Source organism: Carassius carassius, chromosome 16 (genome assembly GCF_963082965.1).
Source record: "Carassius carassius chromosome 16, fCarCar2.1, whole genome shotgun sequence".
Taxonomy (NCBI): Eukaryota; Metazoa; Chordata; class Actinopteri; order Cypriniformes; family Cyprinidae; genus Carassius; species Carassius carassius.
Genome location: NC_081770.1, coordinates 18558748 through 18585254, shown reverse-complemented (window position 1 = coordinate 18585254; position 26507 = coordinate 18558748). Strand labels below are relative to the sequence as shown.

The 26507-nt window shown below is 36.5% G+C and overlaps 1 protein-coding gene across 6 annotated transcripts in view; it reads left to right on the top strand.

Moving 5' to 3' along the window:
• The window catches only part of LOC132159757 (dual specificity protein phosphatase CDC14AB), a 44841-nt gene that overhangs the window by 16852 nt on the left and 1482 nt on the right, over positions 1-26507 (top strand). For 2 of the 6 annotated variants that reach the window (XM_059569354.1, XM_059569355.1), the window contains 10 exons: positions 2009-2075; positions 7036-7098; positions 7609-7696; positions 8967-9197; positions 9685-9823; positions 10454-10607; positions 12285-12385; positions 14580-14627; positions 17116-17250; positions 19373-19745. In XM_059569354.1, coding sequence (XP_059425337.1) covers positions 2009-2075; positions 7036-7098; positions 7609-7696; positions 8967-9197; positions 9685-9823; positions 10454-10607; positions 12285-12385; positions 14580-14627; positions 17116-17250; positions 19373-19745 — 1399 coding nt within the window. Of the gene's footprint in view, positions 1-2008; positions 2076-7035; positions 7099-7608; positions 7697-8966; positions 9198-9684; positions 9824-10453; positions 10608-12284; positions 12386-14579; positions 14628-17115; positions 17251-17429; positions 18204-19372; positions 19746-26507 lie in introns of those variants that run through there. The other 4 variants (XM_059569358.1, XM_059569359.1, XM_059569357.1 and 1 more) reach the window with 3 other exon arrangements.

Genomic DNA, 26507 nt, shown 5'->3' with positions numbered 1-26507 from the left:
CTGTGGTATTACGTAACGGCGCTAAAGTGCTGCTTGTGGTTTTGGCATTTGTAAGCTTGTTCTGCTTTGCTCCTCTACAGTGCTCACCCAGGACACACCCTGTGCTTAACAGCTCTGTTTATCCCAGCCTTTTGAACCCAGCCTAAGACTGTAAAGAAGCAGATTTATATGTGAATGCATTGACCAGCCCTCTCTGATAACTTCTTTGTTGGAGAAACTAATTGCAATAGATGCATTCCCATGAGATACCATTGTTTGACCTGCCACTTATGGTAAAGGCTCTTGAGCCTGTAATTGCCCGTTTAGTCAAAACTATCCGTCACATTGTTTAGTCTAGAGATTTGAGTTTTGGGCTGATCACCGAAAGTTCCAGACCCCACAAAGGGCAAAACCGATGTGCCCCTGTGCAAGGCACTTGACCTTTGTTTACTCTGTAGGGGATTGACCTTGCAAGTTGCCTTGAATAAAAGCATCTACTGAATGTCCAATTTGTAAATTAAAAGTGGACATATGTGCCATTTTAAATTAGGTTTGTCTAACTCCTGGCCTCCACTCCCGGAGGTGAGACATTACATAATCCTCAGGATGTAAGTCTATAATTGGTGCCAGTAAGCTGCTGTGTTTCTACAGCCAAATCGATTGGCTCAACATTTCTCTGTGCTGTGGAAAAGGAAGATGAATGAGCCACTGGCTGGTGGGAAAGTCTCCAGCTGTATCTTCAAACATTTCTTGGATCCTGCTGGTACAGATAATTGTGTGAAAAAAATCTTCAAAGCTCTGTTGGAAACTTGCTTCTTATTGTCTCCCTTTAAAAAAAAAAAAAAAAAGGATTACTCTGCTTGTTAGTGTTTATCTTCATATTTGAGTTGGTGTTGCTAAAATCTTGTTGTGGTTAAATATTTGGGCTAGTAACCAAAAGTTGCAAGTTTAAATCCATCTCGTGTTTTCCTTGAGCAAGGCACTTTAACCATACTTTGTTTCAAGGGGAATACTGAGGAACTTAAAATGGAAACATTGCTTTGAAAACCATTCATTGGTCGGTGCTGATAGCCTTGCTGTGACCCGAGTTCCCCTCTCTCTGCCCTGTGCTTTCCTGTTGCAACAAAAATATAATTCATTGTACTTTGAAGAAATCAACCTAGTAATGATAGACTTATCAAGTCTAATGAGTTTTGTTACCTTGAAGCAGTGGACCAATACACAAGACCTCCATGCCCTCTTCTGGGAGTTATGGGATTGCATATGCGAGTACGTGGTGTTTGTGTGGGTAAATGGAGCCTGATACTTTCCATTGAGGCACGCTGGGAGACTTCTGAAAGGATCCCTGCAGAACACTGACCCACTTTTTATGCAACCCAGCCTGCATCATAAAGAGCGAATTAAGCGCATGCATAATGCAAAACTCAATTAAAACGGACACAAAGAACCCGTTCCTTGACGTGCGTTCAGCAAGGGATGGTGTATAGGCCCCTTTTAGGTCTGAGGCATTAGGCATTTCATTACAACCCTGGCTTCCATTGGCCCAATGACATAATTTTAGGTACACAAACAAACCTGAATTGAAAGCGTTCAAAACATTCTTGTCCATGACATTAAATTTGCCTCGACTTTGTAGATGTAACCCATCATATTGCTGGCTTCCCACACTCGTACACTCTCCACAGCAAGGTTAACTTTCTTCAAAAACACATGACAAAAACCAGCACAGTCTCGCATGTCGCTTTACCTTCACTCTCACATACAAACACAAAGGCCCTGACCCAGTTACTTGTATTCATGGGCAGGTAATGGTTTACTCTGGATGAAAGCAGACCACCTGAGAGCAGTGGTTTGAAATTAGCGCCTATGTTCCTGTTCTTTGTGCATAACATGACTTGATATTCTTGTTAATATTCCTGTGGTTGTTTCTTTCTTTCTCTATTTTTTTTTTTTTTTTTTTTTTTTTCGATTGTATTTTGTGTGAATACACCCACACAATTTTAACATGCCTTCTTGTTTTCTCTTTTAGGGATGCTTCATTTGGGAATTGCACATACAACCTGACGGTCCTCGACTGCTTGCAAGGCATTAGGAAGGTGAGATGTACACTATAGTACTATATAAATGTTTATCTATAATGTGATCTATCACTAAAAAATAACTAATGCAAATTCATTAATCAGCTTACATTAGTATGAAAGGTATAGGTTTAATCCTGGATTGTACTCACAGATGCTAATCCACTGCTTAATCAACCAGGAACATTGTGTCTACATGTTGGAAAAATTGCTTCAGGCAGGTTATGCTGCTGATGGCTTATATAACACAACAGGTGTTTTCAGTTTGAGCTGCAAGGCAATGAATCTCTCTTCAGCTCTCTATTGTACAGTCGTTCTCTCGACTCTGTCTGCGGGTGTGGGAGTGTGGAGCTGAAGACATGAATGATGACATCTTTTTTTGTGTCTTTGTTCAAATCAGCCTTCAGCTTTCTGGTGTATCGAACTCAAATCCATTTTGTTTTGTATTCTCAATAGCAAAAGGCTACTTGAATTCAACAAACCAGATCTATATTTGTTTTGAAGTCCAATTAAGATCTGATTTCTTAAATGGGTAATTTGTCCCAGTTTGAACATTTCATATATTCTTTTTTTTTTTTTTTTTTTGGACACAATGCCTGTACACTACAGTCAAAATTCACTTATATTTTTAATTTAGACATTTTAAAAACATTTCATACCCTGCATAATCAGTATTTTAAAGTTTGGAAAGGATGACACTCCAGACTCTATCTAGGCTCTGTCAAAAAAAACATTTTAGCCTAACAATGTGTTTCTGTTCAGTTCTTTGCTTAAAGTTGTCAAACTAGTTGGCAGGTAAATAGTGTACACGTGAGTTTGTCAGTCGCGTCTGTTTTGCAAGTATCTCCGCAACAGCCAAACACGTCTGCCAGTATCAATGTGTCTTCAGCTTGACCTGCCAGTAAGACTTGTTAAACACGGACAGCGTATGTTCTTGAGTGCATTCCTACATGCTTGTCTCTCAAAAAAAACTCCCTTATGCTACTTAAAATATCTTTTCATTCAGCCTACGTCAAAGAAAAACAGCAGCACTCTCTGACAACATACCAATCCCTTGTTTACTGTTGTTTATTAGACCACAGCACTCCGATTTTTAGTAGGAGCGGGCAAGATGGTCAACACATTGATTGACTAAATTGAGTTAAAGTATTAAAAAAAAAGATTACTAAAGAATTTTTTTAAGAATTTAAAAAATAAGAAAAAATATTTTTTTAGCTGTAGTCTGTTTTTCTCTCTTCAAAACATTCTTTATCCTTTTTAAATCTTAAGGTTTTAAGACTTTTGGGCCCTCCTGTGCTTTGCTGTTAAGATGGTAGTTGTTGCTTTGAGACAAGCATATGTGACAGTTTTATCAGTGCCTCCCCTCTAATTAACAGCTTGTTTTAACAGCTCCTTAATTGCATGAGTCACACACTGCATCATGTTAATAATCAAATCGCCACTGCTGCCTCTCTCCAAGCTGCTAAAGAGCAGTTCATGCCCGATTTGTCAACATGAGAGCACTTCTTTTGTTTTTGGGTTTGCCTGATGGTTAAACATTTGAGCTGGTAACCAAAATGTTGTAGGTTCAAACTTCACAGAGAAATATCTTTTAAAGGTCATATGAAATCCAAATTTACCTAATTTTTACCAAAAGACAGTTGCAAAATTATCTTTCTTGTAATTGCAATATTAGATTTTCCAATGTGACGTAACTCACATTTTGTGACTTTTTTTCATTGCAAATTTGTTTCTTGTAATTATGACTTTTATTCACGTTGAATTTTTCTTAATTGTGACAATATAGCATTTTTTTATCACATTGTCAGAGATGAAATCACAATTATGGGTAAAAAATTGAATTTCTTTTGGAAATTTTAGCCTTCAATTGACTGTAGAAATTAAATTAATGCATTTAGCAGATGCTTTTAACCAAGCGACTTACATTGCATTCAAGCTAACAATTTTCTCCTAACATGTGTTCCCTGGGATTCGAACCCCTAACCTTTCACTTGCTAATGCAATGCTCTACCACTGAGCCACAGGAACACTGTATCAGGGACAAGGACTGTATCATGCAATATCTCAGTTTACGGAAAATTCATGTTTTTGTGACATAAAGATGCAATTAAGAGTAAACAGTTGCAAATGGTCATATGTCACATTGTGAGATAGTTGCATTTTTCGAGAAACCGTTACGTTTCTTTATAATTGCAAACTTGATTTCTTGTAATTGTGTCTTATTGTGTGTTTCTCGTAATTGTGAACTCACTAATGAAATATTTGGATATGAAGTCCCATTGTGAGTGGGAATTGAGGAAAACATTACAAATTGTCTGAAACAATATGGCAGTGAGAAAAAGACTGAATTAAGACAGACAATTATAACTTTTCTCACAATAGTGACACAATACTCCAATAGTGACACAGTAGTCTCCAAAAAATGCTATTGAGATCAAGTCAGTTTGTCCAAGATACAAAGTAGCAATTTAGGAAAATGTTGCAGATTGTAAGAAAACATAGTGTCACGTTGTGAAGAAAGAGTCTCAGATAAACAATTATAACTTCTTGCAATTATGACTATATTCCACAGTATCACAATTTATGTGAATAGTCACACTGTGTGAGAAATAAAGTTGCAATAAGGAAAAAGTTGCACACAGTCTAGAAACAATGTCAGATGTCACACTGTAAGAAATAGATGCAATTTCGAGAAACACATTTTTTTTTCTCATAACTGCAAACTTTTTTCTCATAGTTGTGACTGTCTCACAATATCGCATTTTTGGTTTATGAAACAGATGAAGTTGAAAAAATTTAGCATTGTGAGAAACATTTGGTATTACGAAAATGAATCAACTTCTCACAATAGTGACTATAGCTCACAATGTTGCCGTTTTGGAAAGTCACATTGTAGAAGATGAATTGTAAAGAGCTTGTTGCAAACTGTCAGAAACAATGTAGCAGAGCTGTTGCACCATTATGAATTGTTGCAATTACGATAAACATTTAACTTTTTCTCCTAACTGCAACTTAATACCTCATAACGTCAGTTTATTTTACACTGTATGTGTAATATGTAATACCTCCCTCTAAAACACACCGATAGCCATTTGGAAATAGTTTAGGCTACTCTTTTGTAAGATACCCACATTTTATCCACAAGCTTTTTACCTGAAGTGACTTCTAATACGCTACTACAGTGAACGTTTTCCCTGGAGCATCCCAAGGTTAAGTGTCTCGATCAAGGACGCAGTTAAGATCTCTAGATTACTAGCCCAGATCTTTAACCACTAGGCTCCACCATTTCCACTGCAAGAGTAAAATGAGGAGACTGGAGATCTAGTCCATGTTGGCGGTTATTAAGTGCAGCTCATCCACACCGTCCGTTGACACTGCAGTCAGCAGCGGAGGGGAGGAGGGCGGCTGGGCTCATTCGATTTAAACCCGACCAGGAACAGTTACATAACTACAGCCTGAGAGCGAGATGACTTGCTGTATCAGATGCACACACATCTGTCGCTTTATCCAGATGGAGTAAACAGACATGGGCTGCCTGTTGTACATCTTCACGCGTGGACTTCCGTGTGACTTGTTTGTAAATATTTATACCTGAACGCTCTCAGCTGATTGGTCCATTAGAGTGATGTAACTCTGCCATCTTGTGATAATCACTCACTCACTGTGCCCTCTGTCAGCCTTGATTAGGTTTTGACTGACAGGAGGAACCCTGCAGCTCAGGACAGCTTGTTTTACGGTTGGATGGTTGCAGTGACAGTCTCTCAGTCATCCGTTTCCAAACGGCTTCTGATACATGCACAAAAGAAACACAGACTACAATAGTCTCTCCTTATGATGGCCGTCATCTTGAGGTCATGTGACTAGACTAATCCCACTCTTCAAATGTGGTAACTCATGGTCATTCTGAGAGATTTGTCCATGGTAAAAAAAAAATATCATCAAATGAGACAATGCCATCTATACGATGTTGCAAAAAGGATTTTGCAAAGACGAAGAAGTGCTGCAAGATGGTTCTGGTGGAGAGAGCATGCTCTTATGTGCGTCTACCAATGCATACTGAAAATGGCACTGCGGAGGTATAAAGAAAGGCAGATTAGGTATAAAGAAAGCGTAACGTGCATAGGTACACGGTCAAAGGCTTTCGCAACTGTCAACTAACGGTGCGATCGGGCATAAACAAATGTAGCGAACACAACACTTTCCGATAAGGCAGCTCCAGCTATGAGAGTCTGTTAACTCAAAAGGCACAGTGCTTTCTGCAATCATATTCACATCTTAAACGAACCGTACCGGAGTTTGCTTGAAACCGAACTGAGACATCCTCATCAGCTGGGTCTCGGTTTGATTGTTTGGTGCACACCAGAGTGCGATTGCTGTATTCACACCTGCCAAAAAGATCCGCACCAAAGGGCGAAACGAACCCGAGTTTGTTTCAAACCAAACAAGGCAGGCGTGAATACACCCTTAATGTTTGTCATTCTGTTTTCTCTGAATCTGAACACAGATGAGCTTAACTTAACAATTAATGATATGAGGCCCAATTTCAGTCCATTTTTACTGTTTTTACAGCTTTTTGCATAGCAGAATAAAGTATCAGCACTACGCATTGCAGTATACAGTCCAATGCTACTGCTATATTAGTTAAGTGAATAAGAGTCAGCAAAACAAAAACATCATTTTGTACACTTTCAACCAGTATTGTCAGAGGCAGACATGTCTGTGAAAAGCAGAAACCTGACACTCCATTAGAGGCAGCTCTCATCGCTCTCTGCCATGTCTTATCGACTCGTGTGCCTTTTCCTTAATCGTCTTCCCCCGCAGCTCTTCACTGAGCACCAGACGGGCCGCTTCAGCCCCATTACACTGACTAATTGGTTAAACAGCCAGGATTTCGAGTGACTTTCAGGTGAAATGCACCATACGAATGAACATTTTTGCAGTTAGCATATGACTAATGTTTCTAAACTTTGTTTTTCAGGCCCTCCGGCACGGATTCTTGAACTTCGAGATGTTCGACATAAACGAGTATGAACATTACGAGGTAATGATGTCCCCTCGTTATGAAATGCCACATGCTCGCGCTCATTAGCCAATGTTTTTACCCAGAATTAGATTCATTGCTCCTCAAGCCAGTAACATAATCATGTTTATTCCACCGGGATCCGAAGACATTTTAACCTAATGATAGTCTGGGCTTGTTCACTTTGATTTAAATCGCACACACAGTTTACAGCTCGCCGAAGTCAATGTGATTATAGGTCGCCTTCCTGTGTTATAATCTAGGCTGTTATTTAGACAATCACTGGAACAATTCACGCCAAATGAGCATTCAATTGATTTGTCCTTTAGTATTATGTACATTTTCAGCTTGTGGTAATCCGTCACCTGCTGTGACCTCCCTCCGCTTTGAAGTGGTTACGACAGCACAACTCGCCAGTTATAAAACATTCTCCATTGGCTGTGATACAAACCTCCTTGGCTCAATTCTGTGTTTGGTTCTTGTTCCCTTAATCTTTATTCATTTTCTATCTATTATTTTTTTTACCCCCAGCGGGTCGAGAACGGAGATCTGAACTGGATCGTCCCGAGCAAACTTCTTGCTTTCAGCGGGCCACATCCGAAAAGTAAAATAGAGAATGGTAAGGCTGCTTGCCATCTCATAGCCGAATGTTGAATTCATGCACTTTTCTCAGACATGGTGTTTCATGCATCTTATGTGACAGTAGAGGGCACCCTTGTTTTAATAAACACAAACGTCTCGGCTTCAAGCACATAGAAGTAGAGTGCAACATATTAGATATCATGATAAAAGTAGTTTTTAAGAGCAAATGGTTCAGTTAGGGCTCATAAGGATTTAAGTCCTTCTTTTTATTGCATGTATATGAATGTACTTCCTCTTTGTTACAGGTTAATGGGAAAATGTGGCGTTTTTAATATCTTTTTTTATTTGATTTCCCATATAATTAGGTCTAAATATGGGAATATATTTTATATTTAATTAGATATGGGTTTTTTTCATTCAAAAATATAATTTTAAATATTTAATAAATATATTGAATTATTTTCCATAATTTTGTATGTAAATATGGGAATTCTGTATATAATTTAAATTCATTGATGGTTTTTAAATATGCAATTTTAAAGAAATATAGAAGCATTGCTTCCCATATTGTGTGTAAATATTAGTTTTTTTTTAATATGAACATTTATGAATGACATTTTATATTTCTGTGAATTTTATTAATTTATAAATTAATATTACATATTTCTATTTAAAAACAATATTCATCAAATTATTACCCATTTTATTATAGTAAAAAAAAACACAGAGAAAAAAATTCTCTGCTCTTGACTGAAGAACTTCAATATAGTTGCAGCAGTAATAAAATAACTTTTTCAAATTTTCAACAACTTTTTCACTTCAGATTTTTCAGTATCGCTATTGATAAAATGTAAAAAAAAAAAAAAAAAAAAAAAATCCTTAGTCACAAATGGGAAATATTTATTAAATGTATATTTCTATCTTTTATATATATATATATATTTTTAAAATCGATGTACTTTCTCTTGCATGACAGGTTAATGGGTGCTTGATGAAGTAATTTTATGTTTATTAATTATAAATTATACGACCAGTTCTCACTATTAACTAGTTGCCTATTAGCATGTTTATTATTAACATATTGGCTGTTTATTAGTACTTAAAGCATATATTTTGCATAACCATATTCTACATCCCTAATCCAACCCTAATTTAACATTATTAACTATTAATAAGCAGGAAAATAGGAGTTTATTTACGCAAAATTCATAGTTAATGGTTTGTTATAGTGAGAATTGCACATTAAAATAGTGTGACCATATATAGAGAGAGAAATGATCTCTTATTCCTGCTCTCGTGTGTGACAGGTTACCCTCTACATGCCCCTGAGGCTTATTTCCCATATTTCCGCAAGCACAACGTCACCACCATAGTTCGCCTCAACAAGAAGATCTACGATGCCAAGCGCTTCACAGACGCCAGTTTCGACCATTATGACCTGTTCTTCGTGGACGGCAGCACGCCCAGCGACGTCATCACCCGCCGCTTCCTGCACGTCTGCGAGAGCACGGATGGAGCGGTGGCCGTGCACTGCAAGGGTGAGACGCCACAGCTACACAAATGACAGAGTCGCCTCATTGACCTACTTATTTCGTGCAAAAAGAGGATAATTGTCAAAATGGCTTTGTTTTTATGCAGCATTAAACATTAAAATGCCTTATTATTGAGGTCAAAGCGAACCAAATTTGTCATAAGTGTTATGATAATGTGGCCTTAAAGGGACAGTTCACCCAAAAGTTTAAATTCTGTCATTAATTACTCACCCTCATGCTGTTATACAAACCTGTAAGAATCTTCCGAACACATATTAAGATATTTTTGATGAAATCTGAGAGATTTCTGACCCTAGCATAACTACCATGATCAAGGCCCAGAAAGGTAGAAAGGACATCGTTAAAATAGTCCATGTGACATCATTGGTTAAAACATGATTTCGTTTTTAAGAGCAGCTAGGTTTTAATAGATAATTTTCTATAATAATATATGCATGTTAAACACCCATGACCTTTTTTCAACCAATCACAGCGGGTTTAGGCCGGACGGGGACTCTGATTGGCTGCTACCTGATGAAGCACTACCGCTTCACGGCTGCTGAAGCCATCGCTTGGATCCGCATCTGCAGACCCGGCTCTATAATCGGACCCCAGCAGCATCACCTAGAAGAGTAAGTTATGAAAATGATACACAATGCACCACTTTTGGGCTCTCAACACCTTCCTGAGGCTTTTTTCCTCTTTTTATTGTTCATTACATTAACATAATGTGGACAAGTGCTCTAACTTTGGCTCAGGGTCGTGTATTGTGTAAAGTGTAAGAGTTTGTTTGAGAGTGCACTTGTTTGCTTAGCAGATCAGAAAGTTCTGCAGATGTTTTCCAAATTTTGCTGAATCATCCAACTCAAAGGAGGGTACGTTGAGTCTGATTCAGCGTTTGAGTATCATTAAGGCCTTGCGTGCGACATATAACCCGACCATGGTTCACTTCTGTCATGTCTGAGTTAAAACAGAGCACTGGTCATGTGAAGGTCAGTTGAAGCTAATCTCTCAAGTGTTCAGCTGACATGATGCTGCGGGCCGCAGCACGAGAGAATGCCCACCACGGGACAAATGAATGTTATCTTTAGGCATATTTTCCCCTTTAGGCCATTGTGAGAAGTGTGAGATTCCACTCCTGTGTGCCGGATACAGAGTGTCTGTTATCTGGCATTGGCTTTGAATGAATGGTCCAGATTTCTTCCCATATTTGTGCAAAACAAGATACCTGTGTGATACTATGATACTGTGTGCCTGTACAGGAAGCAGGCGAGTCTCTGGGCGCACGGAGATATTCACCGCTCCAAGCAGCGGCAGTATGAGGACCGATCTGTGCCTCATCTCATCTCCAGTATGGACAACCTCTCCATCAACACCTCCATCTTTAAATCACACAGCTTGGACCGTATGGAGGAGGTGAGGCCTGCTGGGCCAATTTTTATGTTTAATTTAAAATAAGGAATGCACAATATAACAATACCATATCAATTAGAGGCCAATACATCAGGTATTTCTCATAAGATCACAATGGTTGGTAGTGGGTATTTAATTGCTTATGCTCATTTCCTGTAGATGTAAATGTACAGTATGAAAACAGCAAAGAGTATGTTGTGATACCTAAATTCCCTAATAAGGTTTTTAGTGTTTAAATGTTAAATTAGTGTTACATTTTGTATTAATACAATTGAATTAAATGTATATGTATTTATATATTATGTATAAAATATGATCTATAGAAATGTAAATTAATGTTCAAAATCATTTAAGTAATTTGCATAAGATGCTCCTTTAATAATTTGTGAAAATAGACATAATAATACAGAAATTCAGCACTTTAGCAGTTATTAGCCATGAAACATTAAAATATTTATCATCTGAACAAATATGTCGGCTAGAATTTAAAGGGGGGGGGGGGGGGTTTGATTGCGATTTCACTTTTTTAACATTAGTGTGTAATGTTGCTGTTTGAGCATAAACAATATCTGCAAAGTTGTAGCGCTGGAGGTTCAATGCAAACCGAGATATCATCTTTTAAAATTGTGGCAGTTTAATGCCTACAAAAACGGCTGGTAAGGGACTACAACGAGTTACTTTCCGGGACCGTTATGTCACGAACCCAGATAAACCCCATCTCTGGGAACACCAAACGAAGGGGGCGAGGCCATGTTATGCTGCTTTAGAGAAGAGGAAGAGAAAATGTGCGCTTGGGGTGCACATAAAAATCTATTAATATATGAATTATGATTCCATCTTCAAATGATTCTAATGGATTCTCAAGTTTCAAAATCATATGTTCTAAAGCAGCGGTTCTTAATTCTGTTCCTCGTGTGGCCCTGCTTTGCATACGCTGTGCACCTCTGTCTCTCTCATTCAGATCATCAGCTCAGGGAATACACTCATTTTCACTTAAGCTATGAGATGCTTTATACATCGACGTGCGTACGGTTGCTGTGTTGTATGCCAGCTTTAATCAGGATAAAACTGTAAATTTGCACCATAAACAGATTTAAAAACAAAGCATTAACACATGTTAGGCTGCACCTCATAAACACAATCAATCCTTAAAAAAAGACAGTCATCCACCCATTTAAATATTGGTATTTTAATACTGAATAGTTTCATGACCTGACACAGAAAAAGAGTGTGATATTGGAGAGGGATGTAAGTACCGTAAACGTTGAGGAAAGAAATTAAAATCTAATATAAATAAAATGAATAAAAAAATATTTATCGTCTTAGCAATGTTGGCCAAAATGGTAATATTGATATTTTACTACCTGAAATCGATATTTTATTATTTTTAATTACTGACAGAGAAACCGAGTCTGATGTTGGAGTAGGGATGTGCCGGTACTAGTATCGGTATCAAATGGTTCCCGGGCAAATTCCAAATTGTCCAACGTTGTCCCTCTAGAAAATGCGCGAAATATGCGTTCTGTATGAACGGCTTGGTTTCAGTTTTGATGTAAACAACATCTTCTCCACACCGATGTTCTCTTTTTCTGCAATATTTTGAAAGAACATCGCAGCAGCGCTGCATCTAGTGACTTTAACTAGGTGACTAAGAAGAGTTTAACCTCTAACTCTCAACAGAACGATTACACAGAGAACGATCTTGGTATGACGCAAGGAGACAAACTGCGTGCCCTAAAGGTTCGACGGCAACCAAGGTCTGCGACCACCGGAGCCATAAGGTAAGACGCAATTCCAATAATCTTCTGAAGGAAAATCAAATCATTAATCGGTTTAACTATTGCGCAACATGCAATAGCACCCCCTGTGGCCACACTGAGAATAGAACTCGTACTTGTTGCATTATAAATTGCGCTCTGAGACATTTTCGTGATGCAGTATTCTATTCTGGATCTGAATCATAACCTGGACATAAAAAGCAAAGCAAAGCTGGTCCAAGACCAATATCGCATCCTCTATTCAAGTCTTTGTATACGCAACGTAATGAGTCACATTACATAAATTACACTCGTTCCTTCCGTTCATGAATGAAGCCTTTTATCACGGCTCTTTCAACTTCCATTAGCTTTTAGCTCAGTGAAGAGCTAAATGACGCAAGGCCACGGTTAGTGTTTCTAGTCCACTCTTAAATGCGTAAGACACTAAGTTGATATAAATACAGAAGAACACAGCGCTGATGTACCAGGCACAGAGCTGGTTGGCATAGTAACATGACTTCTCTGAGAGATGCTTTCCCTGTACCTCAGGATGGGCGAACCATCAAGAAATATTCTGCTTTTAATTAGCAGGTTTTGAAAGTTTGAAATGGAACACAAGCTTACAGCTCATTGCATACTATGCAGTGTATAATCTATACTGTGTACTGTTTTTGTGAAAGTAGTATTCAAAACCTTCTAAACTAATTTATACTACTACGCGAGTAACCCAGTTAATCACCCCAGTTTTGTGCCAGAATGTTGTAACTTTGGAAGCCTGATCAAAATGTAAGATCAAGTTTAGAGCGTTACATTGTGGGATACAGTATTCCACACAGTATAATCTGCTATACTGCCCAATTTAGCAAATTTAGTAGATGTTTGGATATTTTATGCATACTTAATACACCTGCTGTACTCTGTATGCATACTACATACAGATTTACTTTAAATGTTTAAAATGTTTGGTTTGAATGCTTAGCTTGAAATGGAATAATAACATGCTGCTTATTGCATACAACGCAGTGTAGAATTTTTACTGTGATTGTTTTCGTGAAAATGGTATGCTAAACATTTTAAATTGGTATAACATGACCTTACTTTTGATGTTAATTCAGTGACTTGCTTCCATTTTTACAAATAAGTTTTTTTTTGTTTTTGTTTTTTTTTAATCACTTTTTACAGACATGTTATAACATTTGGATACTAAAAATGTGCATAATTTACATACTAATTTCTCCCCAAATTGTTTAAATGCTTTGTTTGGAGTGGATTACTAGCATGTTATGAAGTGTATATGTGTACTGTGTTCTGTTTTTAGAAAAAAATGGCAATTAAATTTATGAATGGCAATTAAATATTGTGGCTTATATACTGCATAATTTAGCAACTTAGATAAGTACTTAATCTGGGTATTTAAAGCATACTTAAACGTTTTGTGTACAGTATGAATACTGCATACTAATCCATTTTAATAATAGCATATTGTTTAGTTTAAATGCTTAGTTTGAAATGGACTACTAGTGAACTGCTTATTGTATACTATGCAGGTTAAAATGTATACTGTGTACTTTAGTAAAACAGTATGCAAAGCATATTTTTTAAACATGACGTGATTGATTTGTGTGCAAATATTACCTCAGAAATATGCAGAAGTTTATGAAGAAAGGTAATGTGTACATCAAATTGTGAAATATGTGTTGTATACGGCCCAGTTTATCAAATGTAGTAGACAATCTAGGTATTTAAAATAAAGTATACATACTCCATACTTATTTTAATATGTATAGTTTGAATGCTTGAAATCTTGAAATTGATTACTACCATACTGCTTTTTGCATACTACCCAGTGTATACTGTATACTATTTTTATAAAAATAGTATGCACAACATTTTAAATGAGACTTCACTACCTTGTATGAACTGAAGATGAAGTTCAGCACATTGCATTGTGGGATATAGTATTCCACACACTGTGCTCTGCTTTTGTACTGCACTGTTTTGCAAATATAGTAGATAATCTGGGTAATGAATGAATACTAAAAATGCATTAGTGTGTGCATTAACTGTGCATAGTGTGCACAGTATGCATGCTGCATACTAATTTCTTTCAAAAACTGTATGTAGTACGCATCATTTGGGACACAATCATTCAATTTGTCTGCATGTGACCATGCAGTGTGTACTTGAACCCAGTGACATCTCAATGTTCTTCCAACAGACTCGAGGAGATGAAGATGCACACTAGGTCTACATCTCAGCCTCTCAGGTAACTTTTTTCTTCCAAGTTTCTCTTTAGAGGCCATAACAGAGGTGATTTACATATAACTAAGTCTTAAAGGTACAGTAGCACAACCACCTGTTGGAAAATGGTCATGTGGCCTATTTTTTGGCGTATGAAATCTTATCTAACCTTTTTTTTTTAACTGAAGTTAATTTATAAAGAAATGCTTTGTGTAAGCTGCTGGCTCACTACACTGGCTATTTTACCTCAGACCTCTCCAAACTTACAGAAATAGCCCGAGGAACAAACATGTGCTTTCCGTTTTATGTACTTCAGCCACTCAAAGACGAATTGTACCCTGGCGTATCTTCATTTCCAGTCCCTCCTTTCACACAACGCTAATAAAATGAGATCTTCAAGTGCCGCTCGATGAGAACAGGATGCCGCATCCTCATGTGCATGATGCTGTCGTCAATAATTTGAACAGGCCCCGTTTTAGCACGTTTAACCCAGATGTAAATTAAACACCCCCTTGTGAGCAAATTCACAGTCCTTAATTAGTTTCCCACAAAGACCGGCGAGATGAAGAGGCCTCTCGGACCTAACCTGCCTTCCTACTCTTCCTGCTGCAGCTAGTGCTCACAAGAATGAAGCATGAGCTCTTGGCAAATTAGTTTGGTTTGTGTTTAGCTGATGGAGAGAGCAAATGAGCTCATGTGTTTGTATTCGTTTATTTATTTAATTTTTTTGTACAGTGTTATAGATGAGAAGTAATTTATTAGGTATTGTATATTTCAGTTTAGTTTTTTTAGTTTTGCATAGGGTTTAAATTTAGTTTGTCCAATAAAAAATTATTGAAAATTATCTTGAAAATTATTATAAAGCATGTGCAAATTACTAATTAACAGGAAACAACTGAAATTGCTTCCTTACTATATGTAGTTGTGTGTGTGTGTGTGTGTGTGTGTGTGTTAAATTTACCCATGACACTACATAAAAAGTTGTTTGGAAAGATGGATGGATTAAATAATTTTCTATGTAATCTAAATTGTAGATTTCTTTTAATTTCATTTTGAAAAAGAAAAAAACACTAATTTATATGTTTAGATATAGAGAGAGAGTGTGTTCAGAATTAAAAATGATGTATATATAAAATCATTTTTATATAAAATAATTTGAGTTCTTCTAAAAACCTGAGCTCTGTATTTGATTTGATTTGTACATTTGAGATTGATTAGTAATTTGCATCAGTTCTTCGTACATTTTTATTCCAAAAAAACATGCTATTTTTGACACACACCCTCCATCAGATACAGCTCGTCAGTTCTTTCATTGAGATTAAACTGCGAGTCAAAGAGGAGTTTTTGGAGTGGGAGAGAAAGGAGTAGGAGCTGTGTGGGAGATTTTTAATAGTATTAGGCAGGGCGACTAATGAAGAAAAGAGCATTGAAGACCTGAAGGAACTAAAGAGAAAACTAAATTCGATTTCCTGTATGAGCAGAAAGGTTCAATATACAGGGAGCCTTTGCTCTAAATACTAGACCACAGTGCCAACTGATAATTTCCAGAAATTTTGGATCCTTGCCTGTTACTTTTTCCAGTTTCTTTTCCCAGTTTTCTTTTTCTTTTTTTAAAAAGAGCCTAAATGCCCTGGTTCCCTCCTTGTACAGAATGTAGCGAAAGTGAGATGCTGAACTTTCTTCTAAATGGTTCAATTCCCAGTAGATGTGTTTGGCTACAACATTATCAGCTCTTAGAAATGTTCTTAGTAATGGGATGTTTCAGTCATCATGAACAGACAGTCTGGCACTTTTCTTTAAAGCTGGAGTATCAGGGAGGATTTTGTTGATAGTATCGTGTTTATTCAGATCTCTTTTAAATAACGGCAGACCTACTTTTGCTTTCTTTTAGTTTCAAACTTCCATTTAAATGAAACATGAAATCTCAATGAAGTCGGCCTTGGTTTTAGAATTGTTTTTACATACATTTTTTATTTGTATGAAATTATTTTTATTTGTTTTATAATTTAAACTCTCTTTGTGAATTTATATTTTTCTGTGAACCTGTTTATCTGATATTTATTTATATCCATTTTGAATAAAAAAAACCCCCTCAAAAGTAACTCAAATATATACAGTAAATTGTAGCTAATCTAATTTGAAATAATCAAATAAATTGTTTAATATAAAATAAGTATGCTTATGTAAATATTGAATACTAAGCATTTTAAAAGGTGTTTTATTTTAATTTTTTAAATCAGTTCTACACTGTTCTTTACAGTTAGTTACTATAGGTATAAGTTTTAGTTTAGTTTCATATGTACATTCATAACCTTAATTTATTAATATAACATTTCACATGTATACATTTGTAGTTTAATTTATAATATACAAATATGAATAAATTATTATTATTATTTATTTTTTGAGGTGTGTTTCTCTATATTTGCACATGCATGCAATGAAGAAAATGCTGTTAATGTTTCCATTTTGTCATTGTTTTTAAGTTCACTGTGTTTTTGTGTGTTTTACAGTCGAGTGAAAGCCGCAGCCGCTGGCCAGGGCTCCATCTCCCCCCTCAAATCCTCTAAAGTCCCACCATCGTCCTCCGTCTCTGCCTCTGCCAAACGAATTGGCCGCTCTTCATCATCATCAACCAACCTCAAGAGGTGAGCCTGACCTCCCTCTAATCAGCTTTCCTCCAATCTTCTACACTTTCCATTTCTTTCTTCCTTCAGCCTATTCTCTCACTCGTCCCCCTTTTACTCTGTTAAATCTTTATTTCCCACTCTTTCGTCTAACTGATTCCTTCTTTCTTTGTCTTCCCCTCTATTTCATGTCCTCCCAGTTCCCTGGTGGCCTTCTTTCCTCTCTGTGATTACCCTGTGCTCTGAGACCGAGGGCCGTAAATGCAGGAAACCAAGTTGGTTGCTCAGTGCTGTTGGTTTCAAGCGACTCGTTTCCTGCTGTTTACGTAATCAGATATCCAGAGTCATGTTACCTACCTACTACTCCATCACTCTCTCCAATCTAGCACCTATCGAGTCACAGCCATGTATTTTTGGACCAAGTGCATACCCACTGCTTTCTAGTACTGTTCAAACCATGTTGAAAAGCACTTTTTAACACATTCTGGACTAGGGCTGAGTGATTTGAACTTTACTTTTTTATGTATATATGTTGGTGGGTAATGCATTACAACTTACGTAATCGGATTGCTTTTCCACCAAGTAGTTAGTAAAGTAGTCCATTACTTTCTAATTTACAAGAAAATATGAGTAACTTTTTCAAATAAGTAGCGGCAGTTGTCAGTGCTGCTAGCCTCGTGGTCTGCGCGCCGATATATAGCACCGTTGTGCTTTGAGTCCTGGCTCGCGGACCTTTCCCGATCCTTTCCCCCATCTCCCTCCCACCTCGTTTCCTGTCAGTATACTGTATACTTTCCCATCCTAATAAAAATGCCCAAAAAAATATCTTTACAGAGAAAAGTAATACCAGTTAGTTACTTCACAAATGTGAATTTCCTTCAGCCTGGGGGAACGAAAGGGCTTTTACATTTGCCGAAAATATAACTTTTTTTTTTCTTTTTCATTTAAAAACAAACAAGCCCAGGTGAGAAAAAGTAACACAGAAGTAACGAAACTGATTAATTTCCATAGGAAGTAGAAGAACAGAATTAGTTACCTTTTTCTAGTGAGTAACGCAATATTGTAATGCATTACTTTTAAAAGTAACCAACACTGAATGTGTCTGATAATTGTTGTCTGATAAAAGTTTTCTTTAATATGAACAAATACCAAAATATCTGCTAATAAACAGCAGTATTCCCACATTATTTTACGTAAACATTTTAGAATATATAGAAAAACTTGCAATGGTAAAATAGAGAAAAAACACTTTATATACAAAATTCTGTTTATCTAGTTTATAATGTTATCAAAACATATTTTTTTTTATGTTCCAGATTGTCTAATTACTATTTAGTCTACTTGTCGGATTGCTCAGAAAACATTCAAAAGTAACTTTCCTGTAATATTTGAACAATGATAGAATGGAACGTTATCTTGAGGTTTACTCGAACTTTCACATAAAAAAAAAAAAAAAAATATATATATATATATATCATGATATATGATAAAATTTAAATTGTTTTAATTGCATAATTTAATGGTTCACTTGGAAAAGGCAGCTGAATATTTACTTTTATACGGATAAATGTAAAAATACTAGTGCTGGGCAATGATTAATCGCAATTAATCGCATCTAAAATAAGTTTTTGTTTATATAATAATGTGTGCACTGTGTATATTTATTATGTATATATGAAGACACATACAGTATATAAACATTACATATGTATATGTGTGTATTAATATATACATAATAAACACAGTACACACACATGTATTACGTACTCAAAAACTTTTATTTTGAATGCAATTGTTGCCCAGCGCAAAAAAATACATATTTATAAACAGAAATGTGCCCACTTGAATTTACATTACATTAAATATTTGAATGTACTAACAATTTTATGAATTCCATATTTTAAAAAAATCAATGTTTACAATTAGAAAAATTATCAGTATTGAATAAGTCGCCCAACTCTACTCAAGGCTGAGTTTGATTTAAACAGCAAAAAATACAGTGTCATCCAGAATGCATGCAGTTCCTTTATCAGATAGATTTCCCCGATCTCCGTGTCCTGCGGTGTAATTATGGGTATGAGTACATGTCCTCCCTGTCCTCCACCCTTCATGTGTGTGTGTCTCCCTCCCTCCCATCCTCCAGCACCAGGTTAGCCAGCTCTCTGGGTAACCTGTACGAATCAAATGGCGAAGCCAACAGCTCTGGGAAACCTCCTTCCCCTTCCTCGTTCACTTCCCTCCCTGTCCGCATGGGCTACAGCGGCCCGGTCACCACCCACAATTACCACTACGAGGTCAACAACAACAACAGTCAGTATAACAGCACCAGCACCCCGAACAGCAACGGGGTGAACCCGAGCAGCGGGGCAAAAGGCCTGACCTACAACCTCAACAACACCAGTCCGAGTGGACCTTCCATCAATGGAAGGCTGGGGGCCATTGAACAGGGGCACCATAGAAGCCCCCCAACAGGGCTGAGCGGGCTCTCTGCACGATACCTCAGCCGGTCCATTCCTGTAAGTCATGTCTCCTCCCATCAAACCTCCCGAAATAAACACACACCCAGCAGCAGCATTTCAGAAAATTTACCACGGTAACTCTGTTTCTGCCAAAATGTCATCGTTACCAATATATCAACCAACATGGCTTAATAGAAATGGCTAGTGGAGAATGTTGAATATATGTAAAAAAAAAAAAAAAAAAATGTTTTTGTTCAATCAATTAATAAAAAAGTATATTTATAATTTAATGTAAAAAACACTTTTATATGTATAATTTAATCGATTAAAATGGCTTTTTAAAGTTAAAATTTGATATTTAATCAAATATTTTTTTTTTTATAATTTTTTATTATTCTATTTTTCCATCATTAAATTATATCCATTATATATTTTGTAATTAAATGAGAACATGACATGCATAACATTGTTGAAATTAACTAAAATTAACACCTGTTGTTATTTATTCACACAATACTTACTGAAAAAAACGTAAAATAAAAAAATTATTACTAAAAGATATTACTAAAAGATATTACTAAAATGAAAATTTAAAATTTTTAGAATTGTAATTTGCTTAATTGTATAATGATAGTGAAACAAATTTTAGATGCATATTTAATTATTTTCCTTTATTAAATGTATTAGAATATTAATGTGATAAGTCGGAGTAAACATTTATTCACCAAATATTTACTGACAAATATGAAAATAAAAATGTTAATAATTTTCAATAGTAATTAAAAAATGTTAAATGCATAATTCTTTTAATTTGTTTATTATAATGATTAAATCTTGAGTAGTATTGTTAATAAATATAAAATATTCACAAGACAGATTTTGGAAGTCAATTGCAAACACACATGACTATATTTCTAATTCTGGAGTCATCTTAAACTGCTCAATCGAGATTCCTTATTTATTATGGTTTACAGTCATATCAATGGTGTTTTAGTGGAAACTGTGGTTACCATGGTACATTTTTCTAGGAGAAACTTTTTTTTTTCTACCTCACCCTCATCTAACACTGCAGTCTTGTCTTTTTTGTTCAGATGTTCCTAACAGATTCTTTTATTTGCTTATGTTGAGCATGTTGCATGTCCTCAATTCTTTAGCAATGACACACTCACATGCACGTCCCTCACTTCTACAGCCGTCACATCTCACTGTGTGTAGCATCTGTCTCTAGTGTGTTCATAAAGCTCTCACTCAGATGATCTAATATTTACCTAATTAACATTGTCAAGTGAGCTTTAATCAAGTGGTCAGGATGTGTTTTTTAATTTTGAGCTAATCCCGTTGCTCTTTAACTCTGTGTGTGTGTGTGTGTGTGTGTGTGTGTGTGTGTGTGTGTGTGTGTGTGTATCCCACGCTGATGCTCTGAGGAAAAGAAAATTAATACTAAATAAACAAACATTAAAAGCCCGAGCAGGGATAATACAGTGGAATACGGTGGCAGGCTGTCAGCTTTAGTTGTTTTGTCAGTAATATGTCTACTAACAAGTACTAATGGCACCTCAATGCTGCTGTTTGATGCAAAGGGAGTGGTGTATGCTACAATATTCAGTAATTCAACAGAAAAATGGTCCCTCGCTTCAACTAGTTCTGTACTTCCTGTCATCTTTGCCTTGAAACCTCAAACCCTTAGGGTTGATTCGTATTTTGGTTAAACTGATGCCAGAAACCAAACGCCATTCACTTCCATATTTGTGTTTGTTATACCACTTCCAAACATTTTAAATTCCTCCATGTGTTTCCTGCGAATCAGTCCTTGTCTCTGCTTGTTTTTATTTGAACATAATTACACCTTTTATTAGTGCTACGATTGGAAAAGGAAGATGTCGAACAGGTCTAGGTTATAAGAAACGATTGAGCGATGCAATGAAAATGCATTGTAGTATGGCGTGACCTGATTGTGCTCAGGCCGGACAGAAAGGTTGTGAGCTTGATTTTAATGGTCTGTTGTTCTTGGACCATCTCCAGACTTCTTGTAAGTTGTCCTTTTGGAAGGAGTTTAGTACTTCCCCTTACAATTTCCTGTTTGTGCCATTTGTCCATTGTGAGTAATGGATATGCTTACTCAACTTTATTGTCCTTAAAAGGCAATTATTTGTGTAGAAAGCAGTACACATGCACTTACAGTAGCATCACAACACACATAAAACATACATTTATAATAAATCATTTAAAAACCTAATTGCAGCAGATAGAAAGCAGTTTTTATATCCGTTATGCTACTGTACATGTTAATCATGTGATTTCACAGACTTTCTGCTATTTATGTGATTGACGATCGGCTCATATCCTCCCTGTTCTGGAGTGTAGTGTGCTGTCTTTGTTCAGAACATCACAACGCCTACACATGGAGCACCAGTGAATCAAAGTTGCACTGCAGTGATGATGAATATCACTTTCCATCTCGCTCTGACAGCAGCACTGCGCTCTGTTAAACGTTCATCCTCAAAGGGCATTCGACTGACTGTGTTTGCAGTCGCCTTCTTTACTGTCATTACAGTTAAGATGTCATCCGTTTTCTTGCTGCTAAAAATAGCATCAATTAGCATGAAGTTTCTAATTTCACAGCATTATCATGTTGTTGGACTTTAAATGCAACTCTCTTTAAAAATGAACACCTTTTTTAGAATGTTCTGCACTTTGGAATTCTATGGAATTATTTTAAATGTGGTGTAATATGTTAAATGGAATGGCTTGAACTATATTCTCCGGTAGCTGAAAGCCTAATAAAATGAGTGTAATAAATTAAATGATATTTACTTAATGAACATCCGTAGATTGTGTAGAAGTTGTGACCTCCTGTGAAATTTTTGCACGTTTGATTAGATATTCCAATCAGACGTTCAAACCGAGTGAAGTAGCCGTATGCGCAATTTTTTATATTTTGAATAAATTAAATTGTGTGTTTGTAGAATGTTGTTAAAATGTTTGTAAATGGACAACGTAAAAAACAATTTTTGTTTTGTTTGTTTGGTGCTTAATGTGTAGCTGATGAGTTAAATGTACAAACTTATCTGAAAATGATGCTTTAGTGAAACTGAAAGCTGGTTGGCCAAATATTCCCTTGGGGGCTAAGACACTTGTTAATTTCCCTAAATTAATAAAATGTTATAATTATAACCATGTATAGACACACTCCATAAAGCCTCTATTTTACAAATAATAATGCAGTCAGGTGTGATGCAATGAGTGGTTTCCACATTTTAAAAAATTGAAAATGCAAGAAAATAAATATTTTCTATCACTTTGTTTTTCACTCTTGTAATGACCTATACACTAAATAATATATCCCTCATACATGCATAACAATAGCAGTCTATTTATTTAGTGGTCCAAGTTGAAGTCTGTATGTATATTAATGACAATATGGGACAAACTTAATGTCATTTAGTGGCAGCAGGTGCTGCATGCTGCCTGCACATGTAAAATCAGACAAAATGACGTGCACAGTTATCAAAAGACGTGACTGCGCAAACTCGTGGGAAACCATGTGTTCGGTAGTTAAAGACACTATGCGGTGCAGCGAGTCTGTGAAAGGAGCGTCATTGGAAACAGTGTGGGGCTGTAGCTATCGAATATTTTAGTAATCGAGTATTCTACCAAAACTTCCGGATAAAATGTGTTTTTGCGTAATTAAAGTGCAATAATAATTATGCAAGATAAAATAAGACTCCTGGGTCTTGTGACTGTCACGGAGGGACCGCACGTTCAACATGGACGTTTATACACACACATGCGCACAAACACACACCGAGACTGTTTGATGATACAAGAGTTTATTGTAATTAGAGATCAGAGAGTGAATGAAATACCTGTAAACTATGTGTATTGTTCCCCTGTAGCGTTTTTAGAGTCCTGGTAAGAAACAATGGCAGGAATTATTGTTTCCGCTTAGGGTGGGAATCTACCATGTATTAATTGAGCGTGGGGGTTTCAGGGGCAACGTGGCCGAGTTGTTGCTGTTATTTCCTGTTTAATGTGATCGAACCTCAAAGTAGATTTATTAAGTAGAACATCATGCCAATATGTTTCTTTCAGACTCTGTATATTTAAGGGAACATGTGTAAAGTGTTTTCTCTGAGTTTGTCCCTCTACATGTGGTAATAGTGCTGGCCACCAGTATAAATGTGAATGTCTTTGTAATGGAAGGTAGTCTGTGTTTGTTTCTGCAGTGGAGAGTGTGGCCTGAGGGTTGCAGGTATTTTATTCACTCTCTGATCAATAATTACAATAAACTCTTGTATCACCAAACAGTCTCGGTGTGTGTTTGTGCGTATTAACGTCCATGTTGAACGTGCGGTCTGTGACTGTCACAGGTCTCTTAAAATGAACAACTAAGTTTCCTTTTTTAGAAAATGTTTATTTTTTACATGCATAGAATGCAATGCATACATCAAAAATAAACATTTAATTATTACCCATTGTTTCTCTGTCTGTACTTGTACTGTGAACAATGACAAGAAAGTTGACAGATGAATTAAGTGCATTTAAGTGCCATTCAGTTGGGGTTTTTAATAAAGCATTTTCTGAGATGCACATTAAACATTAAACACATAAAACATTAATCTGTCTTTTAATTATTGAAAATTAACTTTTTGGTAAACAAAGGGGATTTACTATTAAAAATAAAACATGGAAGAAATGTTGTGTGATTAAACCTTTAAAAAAAATAATGTTTGATTTTTTTTTATTTTTTATTTTTTATTTTTTTTTTTAGTGGTAGGCTGTGTACATTCTGCTGAACAATAGTCTTTAACCGGACTTTTATTTTGACGGGTTGACGTACCTTTACAGCTCTGTGTATGTGATGTGACGCTAGTTTTACTCAAATCAAACGGTCAAATGCTCATGAAGTGACTGTCAGAGCAGTTCTGGAGATGTTGTTCATGTGTTCTCGTCTTATTTAGTGAGACAGCAGACGCTGAAATCACCACGAGCGTCACGCGCGCTTCCGTGTGTTTAATGAATGAAGACGCGCTTCTGCTCCATTCATTAACACAGACACGCAGAACATGCAGGATTCATATTTAAATAGACTGTTCCGGCTTAATATTTACAGATATTAGTCCATATCGTGATTTGATGTAAGTGAAATGACATATTTTTGATTAATTCATTACAAATTTGGCAAATTCCGTGCCATTCCGCGTTAAACTGTAAATTCCGTTTTTATTACTGGATTCCGCGATTCCCTCCGCGTTCTGCATCGCGGAAATCACAGGGCCCTAGTTGTGGTATGCCAGCTCTATCTTGCAATGGACACACACCACGACGTTCTCTTTATGTTTGCCCGCACCCTCAAATCAAAACACTGCTGACTCCTTGCAGTATGAGATTTCGGACGCAGCGCTTGTCTCCTTCCTCTTTGTGGGTGACGTAAACACGTTGTGTCACATTAAAAAAAATCATTGCGAAAGAACCTGACGTGAGATTTAAAATAAATTAAAAGAGGCTTCGAGGCAGAGGAATTTGCCTCAATCAATTTTTGTAATAGTTACTCGAGGAACCGTTTCAGCCCTAAAACAGTGTGCTGTGTAATTAAAGAGGCAGGGCGGAGTTTCTGTTTTTTGCTTTGTGACATCCTTTACGAGAAACACAGAATCATCAGAATTCCGGCGGAAGGCTGCTCACAGTGCTTGGTCACGTGTCGCACCTAGGGGTGTAACGGTTTGATACAATACACTGGTGTCACGGTTCGGTTCGGTACGTTTTAGATACAGCAAAAAGAAAAAATTGGCAGATAAATTTCCTTGATTTTTAAAAAATGTTTTATTTATTAAAACTAACAAAGTATGTTTTTTTTTTTACATTGAACAATGATGGAGCTTTTCTTTACCCATCTTCTATGGTGTTTTCTTAGCAGCATACTGTATAAAACAAAAACAGCTCCTTATAAAAAAAAATGAAAATGTTATATTAGTTATGAACAAATACAAAGATGTAACTTTTTATATGGAACTCTATAACTCTTTATATTGAGTGTGTTTTTACTCAATTGGTTCTCTATAGGGCTTATGTTTTTTGGAACAAAGCAGGAATTACGGTCTGTCTGAAATGGGCTCGTGAAGGAATATTGTAACGGGGCTCAATTACCTTAAGCATGTTCTTAAAACCTACGTTTTCCACTACAGAGTAAGGCGCTCGCTCACTCAGTATGCGCTGAAGGCTCGTTGCAAAATGGCTAATGCGTTTAACAGACCAGAAATAGAAGATCCTCCAATAACCAACAGGTCTGGTGTTTGGGTGCACTTTGGATTCCCTGTAAGCTATAATGGTGATGATAGAATGAATGGTAAATAGTAAGGTCTCATATCCACGGCTATAACGTAAATGTACCAATCGCCGTGGTGATGTCTTTTGCCCTGTTTGAATCCATTGGAAATGTCTGTCTAAATGCTGCAGGGATAGTTTGCTTTCCTTTTTTCCTTTTTTTAGTTAACTTTTTTTCCGTCTTTTCCCAGATACTGATACACTAAGGTGATGTCGGCGTAAATGAGTTGACATGTTTCAAGTATTCCCGCTGGTGTTTTTTTTTTTTTTTTTGGTGTAACCCTAGATGCGACATATCGTTGTTTTTTATCCACCACTCTCTTGCCATCACCATCATAGCTTACAGGGAATCCAAAGTGCACCCAAACACCAGACCTGTTGGTTATTGGAGGATCTTCTATTTCTGGTCTGTTAAAAGCATTGGCCATTTTGCAACAAGCCTTCAGCGCGTACTGAGTGAGCGAGCGCCTGACTGAGTAGCCTAACATAAACAAG